This window comes from Pristiophorus japonicus, chromosome 13 (genome assembly GCF_044704955.1).
Source record: "Pristiophorus japonicus isolate sPriJap1 chromosome 13, sPriJap1.hap1, whole genome shotgun sequence".
In the NCBI taxonomy this organism is placed as follows: domain Eukaryota; kingdom Metazoa; phylum Chordata; class Chondrichthyes; family Pristiophoridae; genus Pristiophorus; species Pristiophorus japonicus.
In genome coordinates, this window is record NC_091989.1 from 106,121,307 (window position 1) to 106,131,802 (window position 10,496).

The 10,496-nt window shown below is 44.5% G+C and overlaps 1 protein-coding gene across 1 annotated transcript; it reads right to left on the reverse strand.

Annotated features, from left to right (window-relative positions):
- Positions 1-1,343: 1,343 nt before the first annotated feature.
- Positions 1,344-10,093, reverse strand: LOC139278161 (olfactomedin-4-like). The gene is made up of 6 exons (XM_070896816.1): positions 10,056-10,093; positions 9,868-9,970; positions 9,569-9,715; positions 8,618-8,836; positions 5,329-5,485; positions 1,344-3,168 (listed from the first exon to the last, which is right to left on the reverse strand). The coding sequence occupies exons 1-6, from the start codon at positions 10,091-10,093 to the stop codon at positions 2,357-2,359; spliced, it is 1,476 nt and encodes a 491-aa protein (XP_070752917.1). The 3' UTR covers positions 1,344-2,356.
- Positions 10,094-10,496: the final 403 nt, after the last annotated feature.

The window sequence follows — 10,496 nt, forward strand, 5'->3', positions numbered from 1 at the left end:
GCACTATTCTCACAAAGTCATTCAGGTTGACTACACAAGATTTGCTCACAAAGCTTCACAACACCCCACTCCGTTAAAGAAACACAAAATGCTTGAAATCTCCACAGGTCATGCAGCATCTGTGGAGAGGAAGCAGAGTTAACGTTTCGGGTCGATGACCCTTCGTCAGAACTGGAGAGTGTTCGAAAAGAACAGATTCTTAACAAGGGGGAGGGTAAGAAAAAACAAAAGGGAAAGTCTGTGATAGGTTGGAAGAGGGATTAGAGTGACAAAAGGGAGGATGGCCAAAATTCAATTGGTAATGCCAGGAGTTAGAAAAACATGAGTCAAGATAGGGTATGAATGGTGGGATTATGACTAGCTGCCATTAGAAACACGGAGAGGAAAAAAGGAAAGAAAGAAACAGGCTCTGAGGGAGGTGGGTGGGGGGAAAGCGAGCTAAAGATTGGCAGCGTTTACACTCTGAAATTTTTGAACTCGATGTTGAGTCCAGAAGGAGGTAAAGTGCCTACACGAAAGATGAGGTGCCGTTCCTCGAGCTTGCATTGAGCTTCATTGGAGCAGTGTAGGAGAGCGAGGACAGAGGTCAGAGTGGGAATGCAGTGGAGAATTAAAGTGACAGGCGACCGGAAGCTCAGGGTCACACTTACGAACAGAACGGAGGTGCTCTGCAAAGCGGTCACCCAATCTTCCCAGACTGAGCCACGCCGAGGGAGTAAAGTTATGGCAATTAAGCCAAAAGAACATTAAATATTGACACCGTGGGTGACTGCAGGAATAATCCTAGGATCTTCCAGTGCGAGCTACCGGGATCCACTACAAGCTAATCTTGAATGAATAATATGTATTACTCTCTATCAGCAGTCGGGGAATGAAAGGAGATGGCACAGATGATGGTTATGCCTTGCAGAGACACCATGCCCGTACCACCTCAGCACCACACCCCAGTGGCTCCCGAGGTGAACCCAAATGTATAGAGCCAGATAGGTGCCACATTTGTTGCTGTGGTGATTGTAGTTGGCAGGTACATCCTGTGACCCAGCACAGATGCATACCCCCATCCTTAGAGGCTCATACTGACACCACAGGGCTGCCGCTATCCATAGGATACACTCTAGCAGGAATCGGCGAAGAGAAGAGATGTGGAAAACCAGTTTATCTGTATAACAGTGTGGTTTCCAATGCAGATGAGTGAGAAAAACTATGCAATGAATCAACAACAGCAACAAACTTGGGACGGTAAAGCTGTTGTGAGAATGTTGCCTCCAGATTGTGAAAAGGGTGATCTAAATTCTTTAATTACAGCACAAGCACAAAGTTCACCACAATAATAGTTTTCCAAATTGATACTAGATTTTTATTTTTGTTTTTAAATGCTTTTTATAAACAGGGTTTAACAAGTTACAATTCTTCATATTATGGACGAATGGTGATTGAGCCAGCAAGCTCTTCAGGTACTTGGTTGAAAGCAAGGTGTCAGTAGAGCTGTTAAATGTTAAATGTCGCAACACAAAGAAGCCAAAATACCAGTCGTTACATCACATGCAGTGAACACCGTGGTTTCAATCTCATTTTGCTTTACTATCACATTAACCCAGATTACCAGTTACATACTGCATTTTATATCGCATTCATAGCAACAATATTGCTATATTATCAGATTATTTCAAGCCACAGTTGTAAAATGTTACGCACCTGGTCTAGACAGAATTGAGATGCTGTTTATCGTACGCAAAGAGCGTGAAGAGGCCAGGCTCAGGCAGCGGAAGGAACGCGCGGCAAACCAGCCCCACCGACCCCTTCCCTCGACAACTGTCTGTCCCACCTGTAACAGGGTCTGTGACTCTCTTATTGGACTGTTCAGCCATCAGAGAACTCACTTTGGGAGTGGAAGCAAGTCTTCCTCGATTCCGAGGGACTGCCTATGATGATGACTGTAAACACGAGCCCCTCCCAACACAATAATAACATTATCAGTTAAAGACTGCAGGAGATACATACTCGGCAGCAAGTTAGATCATTTGCATAATTCAATATTATTTTCCTAAAGTCTCCGAGCTTTTTCATTGTAGGTTTTTTATCAGTACATGGACCAAACTACAAACACTACAAGACACAAAACTTGAAATATAAAGTTAACAAAGTGTGACAAATAACTTTTTTTTCAGTAAAAAGAAAATATAGCAACCAGTGGCTATATGTCCTGGTTTTCCACAAACCTGATCCAAAGAATTGCCAAGCACATTTCATTTTAAATTTTTAGCTGTATATATATTAGTGCATATGGCTTCCTGCTATTGTGTGGACAAGAACAGGTTCCCTTTCATTGCATGATTCTCAGGAACATATGTTCAGTTTATTCAAAGAAGATTAAACTGTAACTAACAATATAAGCATCACTGTACACATACAACTTCCTGTCCCGCGGGTTATAGTTCATGTACTGGATGCCAGGCAAGATTTTTCGGAACTGGATACTCAAATCATTCCGCTCAACTCCACTGGTTGTGTCAAACATGTAAAAGATCTCTTCTATTTCGGGGCTCAAATACCTGGTGGCGTACACAACCCCGCACACCAAGAAGGCGTTGGTTGCCGAACGTTTGTATAGGGTGGTGTTCCAGCTTTCGAGTACCGACAGGTCAGTCTCATTGAGTCGACTGACAACCAGGTTTCCGAAATTGAATTCGGTTGCGTAGAGAACCCAGAGTCCGTTTTCGTCTGTTGCCAGATCCATGTCTGTGTACAAGTAACAGGCAGAAAGTGTGCAGTATGGAAATTTGTCATTAAAGCCAGCAAATGGCAGGGTGACATGTATGACCTCGTGTGTGGTCATGTCAAATCTGCAGAGCTTGCCCAAGTTGTAGCAATTGTAATAGTAGGCATCTCCATACATTGTCCCACCAGAGCCTTGGACATTATAGGTTTTAAAGGTCATATCAACAAAAGTACCTTTGATGAGAAATTTAGAGTAAGAGTTGTAAACACGAATCTTACTTCCAAATCTATTACTACTGAACATAATTACGAGCCAGTATAGATCCTCTTTCCCAGGAGCAGGCAGTGGATCTTTCCCCCAGGAACCATACGAGTAGGATGTCCCAAAATGATTGAGCATTGAACTCTTGGGATAGGAGACTGCTTTTAATCTTCCGAAGGAGCAGGACCCTGCAAGAAATTCCAACAAACCCTGTTGCTGTTACAGAGGGCAGACAGCAATATGTACAGCATAACAGTACTCAACACACTTAAAACACAATGAGGCCCAGAATCCATTTGACCTTCTCTAATCATATCCTAACAACTTATGTAATGATCAAACCCCTTCAGAATTTTAGACCTCTATCCGGTCACCCCTCAAGTTCCTCAACCTTCACTTTTCGAGAGAAAAGAGCACCAATCTATTCAGTCTTTCCTGATAGTTATATCCTCTCCGTTCTGATATCACCCTTGTAAATCTTTTTTGTACCTTCTCTGTTGCTTCTGTATCCTTTTTGTACTATGGAGCAGAACTGTACACAGTACTTTGAGTGAGGTCTAACCCAGGTGCTAAATAGGTTTAACATAACTTCTCTGCTTTTCGATTCTATTCCTCTTTAATCTTACTTTCTAAAGATATTATAAACCGAACAATTTTCGTGCACATGTGTGGGTCTGGTGCTCAACTTTCTCCCAAACTGAGAACATTAGGCAACTAGCAGTACAACCCGATGGTCTAAAACAGATACAAGCTTTACTAACCCAGCCAATGACTTACAGCAATGACAATTGGGAACTTTACCATAATGTCTTACTTTTTTTGCTGAATGCTGGCTGTTGCTTGTGTATAAGTTCCACAGTATCTCACCCGAATGGGAAATTTTCCAGTGTAACCCCAAGCAGTAAGTGGCAGGCTCTACAACCATTAAAGGAATTGCAGCTCAATCCTATCCTCACCCAACATCCATGTACATGGGCCTTTTCCAACAACTCACTAGCTAGAATTAGGAACTGGTTAGCTGATTTTACACCCTCCTTAAACCAATAGTCTTGAAGCCAGTTGCTCCCTAGCTAAGATCAGCTAATTCAACACGGACCAAAGTTTGAGGTTTAGCAGCTTCTGGTCTGCATTGCAATATACCTTTACCCACTAGGCCATCGAGGGAGCTTTTACATTTCTTTCCATGGGAGGTTCCCAAGATAACTCACGAGTTCCCAATGAGCACCCATGTCTCTTATGATCAGTAGGAAGAGGAAAAATTCCCAGTCCACAGAGCCAAAGCTGATCATTCTTAGTGGTTACGTGCGGAGAGTCTGCATGTTATTTAAAGTGCCTGCACTGTGGTCGCCCTGAATTACTGAGACTTATTTTCTGTAAAGATCTATTTTGTTTTTGTTTATTCTTTGGATTTGAGCAACATTGGCAAACAGCCCATCCCGAGTTGACCCGAGTACGTTAAGATTCAACCACATAATGTGGGACTGGAGGCACGTGTAGGTCAGATTGGGCAACATGGCATGTTCCCTTCTCTGAAGAATATGTTTTGCTGGTGCCAGCCCACAAATGTATTGAATTCAATTTCACATCTTGCCGTGCTGGAATTGAACTAATGACCTTTGGGTTGCTTGACCAGTGAAACGATTATTAGGCTACCGTACCTGTGGGTCTTTGCCTGGAGAGATCTGCCACTACAGCTGTTTGCTGTTTTGAAATTGTACTCACTGCACTTTCAATGCAGGATTGTGTGAAGAGGAAGGGAACTACAATTAAGTAATTAAAAGGGGTCATTATGCAAGTTGGGGAGAAGTCTCCTTTGTAGGTGTTCTGGATCTGCAATCAGCTCCGATGGCAATGTCGTGAAACCACTGATGTTCTACATGCCAATTCAGGGGAACATTTGCCTGGCTATGGCGAGACAGCAGGGGAGTAGGACTTATTGGATAGCTGCTTCAAAGAACCAGCACAGGCACGGTAGTCCGAATGGCCTCCTCCTGTGCTGTGTGACTCTATGAAGTATCAAGACGTGTGGTGACAGCATTTTCAAGAACAGAGACTGGTTCGGGCCGCCACTGGGCATCATACTATCTGGTGACTCATTCCAGAGTATAACATGAAGGCTAAACATGATCGGTTTTGAAACTGATCCACTTTTTGGGTTCGTCCAGCCCAGTTACCTTGAAACTTACTGGAGTTTCTTCTGCGCAAAAAACGAAAGCGACAAAACTGAATGAATGCAGCTGGTTTTTCACAGCAACACAACTGAAAGAAAACATCAGGACGGCTTCTTCCTCTTGTCCGTGTGGTGAAAGGTGATTCAAACAGATGTTAGCCCTTCCAGTTGTACTCACCTGACTGTGGAGTGACATATGGGGTTGGAGTTACAAATAGTGCACTCTTGCAAGAAGACAGACTCCTTTTCAAGATATTATTTCTTCTGTGCTCTCGAACTATTTTAAGTCGGTCGTATTTCTCCAATTCATTCACTTTGCTTGTAATATTTTGTGCCTGTTGGTCGAAAAAAGAATACAAGAAAGAACTTGCATTTATATCATGCCTTTTACCAAGTCAGGGTGTCCCAAAGTGCTTTATAGCCAATGAAGTACTATTGAAGTGTAATCACTGTTGTTATGTAGGAGATGTGCACAGCAAACTCCCACGAACAGTTGTCCAAGTAACCAGATAATCTGGTTTTAGTGGTGTTGGTTGGATAAATGACCAGACCCCCCTGATGCCTCATCGAGCTGCTCCAGTGATTAGTTTACCCACACAGACCTGAAAAGTCCCAGGTTTGATTTCCAATTTGAGCCAAATTAGATTATCTTAGTCAGGGGGGCTTCAAGTGGCTTCATGTAACCCCAGTCAGGGAAGCAAAAACTGGTTCCTGCTTCTAGTTGCTGACCCCTTGCTGAAAGTACGATGCTGTGGTAAGGTTAGGAGGGCAAGGTCAGTTCGTCGATCTGCAGTCAGGTAATCCTCCGACACTCATTATGACAGACCCGGAGGCCAAGGCAATGTCCCGGAGGCCAAGGGCACCCATGCAACTATACACTAGCAAGGAGTGGAAAACCAAAACAAAGTGATGTTATCAGAAGGTGGCTGAATCATATTTACATAAGAACATAAGAATTAGGAACAGGAGTAGGCCATCTAGCCCCTCGAGCCTGCTCCGCCATTCAAAAAGATCATGGCTGATCTGGCCGTGGACTCAGCTCCACTTACCCGCCTGCTCCCCATAACCCTTAATTCCCTTATTGGTTAAAAATCTATCTATCTGTGATTTGAATACATTCAATGAGCTAGCCTCAACTGCTTCCTTGGGCAGGGAATTCCACAGATTCACAACCCTCTGGGAGAAGAAATTCCTTCTCAACTCGGTTTTAAATTGGCTCCCCCATATTTTGAGGCTGTGCTCCCTAGTTCTAGTCTCCACGACCAGTGGAAACAACCTCTCTGCCTCTAACTTGTCTATCCCTTTCATTATTTTAAATGTTTATATAAGATCACCCCTCATCCTTCTGAACTCCAACGAGTAAAGACCCAGTCTACTCAATCTATCATCATAAGGTAATCCCCTCATCTCCGGAATCAGCCTAGTGAATCGTCTCTGTACTCCCTCCAAGGCTAGTATATCCTTCCTTAAGTAAGGTGACCAAAACTGCATGCAGTACTCCAGGTGCGGCCTCACCAATATCCTGTACAGTTGCAGCAGGACCTCTCTGCTTTTGTACTCCATCCCTCTCACAATGAAGGCCAACATTCCATTCGCCTTCCTGATTACCCGCTGCACCTGCAAACTAACTTTTTGGGATTCATGCACAAGGAGTTTCATGCACAAGGACCCCCAGGTCCCTCTGCACCGCAGCATGTTGTAATTTCTCCCCATTCAAATAATATTCCCTTTTACTGTTTTTTTTCCCCCCAAGGTGGATGACCTCACATTTTCCGACATTGTATTCCATCTGCCAAACCTTAGCCCATTCGCTTAACCTATCTAAATCTCTTTGCAGCCTCTCAGTGTCCTCTACACAACCCGCTTTCCCACTAATCTTTGTGTCATCTGCAAATTGTTACACTACACTCTGTCCCCTTTTCCAGGTCATCTATGTATATTGTAAACAGTTGAGGTCCCAGCACCGATCCCTGTGGCACACCACTAACCACCGATTTCCAACCCGAAAAGGACCCATTTATCCCGACTCTCTGCTTTCTGTTCGCCAGCCAATTCTCGATCCATGCTAATACATGTCCTCTGACTCCGCATACCTTTATCTTCTGCAGTAACCTTTTGTGTGGCACCTTATCGAATTCCTTTTGGAAATCTAAATACACCACATCCATCGGTACACTTCGATCCACCATGCTCGTTATATCCTCAAAGAATTCCAGTAAATTAGTTAAACATGATTTCCCTTTCATGAATCCATGTTGCATCTGCTTGATTGCACTATTCCCATCTAGATGTCCCGCTATTTCTTCCTTAGTGATAACTTCAATCATTTTCCCACTACAGATGTTAAACTAACCGGCCTATAGTTACCTGCCTTTTGTCTGCCCCCTTTTTTTTAAATCAGAGGCATTACATTAGCTGCTTTCCAATCCGCTGGTACCTCCCCAGAGTCCAGAGAATTTTGGTAGATTTTGGCATCTGCTATAACTTCTGACATCTCTTTTAATACCCTGGGATGCATTTCATCAGGACCAGGGGACTTGTCTACCTTGAGTTCCATTAGCCTGTCCAGCACTACCTCCCTAGTGATAGTGATTGTCTCAAGGTCCTCCCTTCCCACATTCCCGTGACCAGCAATTTTTGGCATGGTTTTTGTGTCTTCCATTGTGAAGACCGAAGCAAAATAATTGTTTAAGGTCTCAGCCAGTTCCACATTTTCCATTATTAAAACCCCCTTCTCATCTTCTAAGGGGCCAACATTTACTTTAGTCACTCTCTTCCGTTTTATATATCGGTAAAAGCTTTTACTATCTGTTTTTATGTTTTGCGCAAGTTTACTTTCGTAATCTATCTTTCCTTTCTTTATTGCTTTTTTAGTCATTCTTTGCTGTCGTTTAAAATTTTCCCAATCTTCTAGTTTCCCACTAACCTTGGCCACCTTAGACACATTGGTTTTTAATTTGATACTCTCCTTTATTTCCTTGGTTATCCACGGCTGGTTATCCCTTCTCTTACCGCCCTTCTTTTTCACTGGAATATATTTTTGTTGAGCACTATGAAAAAGCTCCTTAAAAGTCCTCCACTATTCCTCAATTGTGCCACTGTTTCATCTGTGTTCTCAGTCTACTTTAGCTAACTCTGCCCTCATCCCACTGTACAGTGGGAGGTGATGGGGGATAAAGATACTGGCAGGAATGATTTTCAATCAGTATAATGCTTACTTGACCAAAAAAAGAGACCATGTGTGCTGAAATATGTATGCTTCAAATATGCTAATAACACTCTCAGTAAGGAGATCACAAGAATACCATTCTAATGGGTGAGCTAAGAGTAGGGCTGTATATACTCAGCCTACATTTTTTTTAAACAAAGTGATTACATAAATTGGATGGTGAAAACAAAACGCGACATATATACCCCCACCCCCTCCCCCCACACAACAATTGCAACCAAACCCCAATCCCACTTACCTGCATATCCACATCAGTTATATCATCTTGGTTCCTGGAGCACTTTTCTTGAACTTGGTTAAGCATGTCAGTCAGCTCGGCGATTTCAATCTCTATTATCCGAAATGAAATGATACTGTATAGTTCGCCATCATATTCTTCTTCAAATTCATTAATGCGCTCCGCAAGGCTCTTCAATTTCTGTTCCAATTGGACAATTTCATCAACAGGTTCCTTGAACTGTCAATTGAATAGAAAATATGGTTTTCTGTTAAAGAGATTGGGACAAGGTACAAAGTAGGATGAAAGGAATCTCATAAGGGTTTGTTTACCCATCAAGTCAACAGCAAACCCTCATACTTGCGCATAATCTAGGCTGACACTCCCGTGCAGTGCTGAGGGAGTGCAGCATTGTCAGAGGTGCTGTCTTTCAGGTGAGAAGTTAAACCGAGGCTCGCCTGCAATCCTCGGGTGGACGTCAAAGACCCCATACTTCTATTGGAAGAAGAGCAGGGGATTTCTCCCAGTGCCCTGGCCAACACTTATCCTTCAACTAACAGCTAAACCCGATGATCTCGTCTTTATTCTTTGCTGTTTGTGGAACCTTGCTGTGCGCAAATTCGTACACAAATGACTAAACTCCAAAAGTACTTCATTGTGTGTAAAGGACTTTGGGACCTCGGTGGTGGTCGTGAAAGGCGCAATATAAATGCAAGTCTTTATTTCTTTCTAAAGGAAAAAGCCGCCCCCCACCCCCCCCCCCCCTTGACATCCCCTTGCTCCCTGTGTGTGTGTAGAAAGAGCAGTTAAGTCTCCAATTTGCACCCCACAACCTGGCACTAGGTGCGGCGAGCTCCAGGCTTTGAATCGCCCCTATCTCAGCACAAGCAGTTTGCAGGTAGAGTTTGGGCACTGTGCTGGGCGCTCGGGGCTCGCATGGTGGGAGTTGCCTGTTGCCTCACACTCACTCACCCGTGGGACGTTCAGCCTCTGGCTGCAATTCTCAGAGACCCGATAGAGCTGCTCGAGTTGGAGGTGCGGGAACGGTCCATCCGACAGCTGAAGGTCGCAGTAACATCTCTTAGCGACTCGAGCCTCTCCCAGGACACCGCCATCCGCCTAATGAAGGAGCACGAATGAAAATTCAATACAAAATCTAACTCGGGTCGGGAATAAGTCCGTCGCAGCCCCCACCCCCATTCCATGGATTTTGCCCTGTAATATTCACTATGATCAATTTGGTATTGTGTGATAAGACGCACTTTACTTACAGAAGCAAGGCTCTGGAATAAAGAGAAGCCGAAAATCCTCACGAGAGAGAGCAGAGCCATAACCTTGTGCCCAGCTGGAGCTGCGGAATCCGAGCGGCTGGTCCTGCAGACACCAGTATTTATGCAAATAGGAGGGGCGGGGACCAGGGGAGGTGCGATGGACCCGAGACATCTCCCATTACCGTTACCGTCGCTGGATGAGCTCCATTGGTGGGGGGGGGATCATCTTAGGCAGTCTTACAGTCTCTGTCACAGGTGGGGCAGACAGTGGTTGAAGGGAAGGGTGGGTGTGGAGTCTGGTTTGCCGCACGCTCTTTCCGCTGCCTGCGCTTGTTTTCTGCATGCTCTCGGCAACGAGACTTGAGGTGCTCAACGCCCTCCCGGATGCTCTTCCTCCACTTAGGGCGGTCTTCGGCCAGGGACTCCTTGGTGTCATTGGGAATGTTGCATTTTATCAAGGAGGCTTTGAGGGTATCCTTAACAAGTTTCCTCTGCCCACCTTGGGCTCGCTTGCCATGTAGGAGTTCAGAGTAGAGCGCTTGCTTTGGGAGTCTCATGTCAGGCATGCGGACAATGTGGCCTGCCCAGCGGAGCTGGTCGAGTGTGGTCAGTGCTTCGATGCTGGGGGT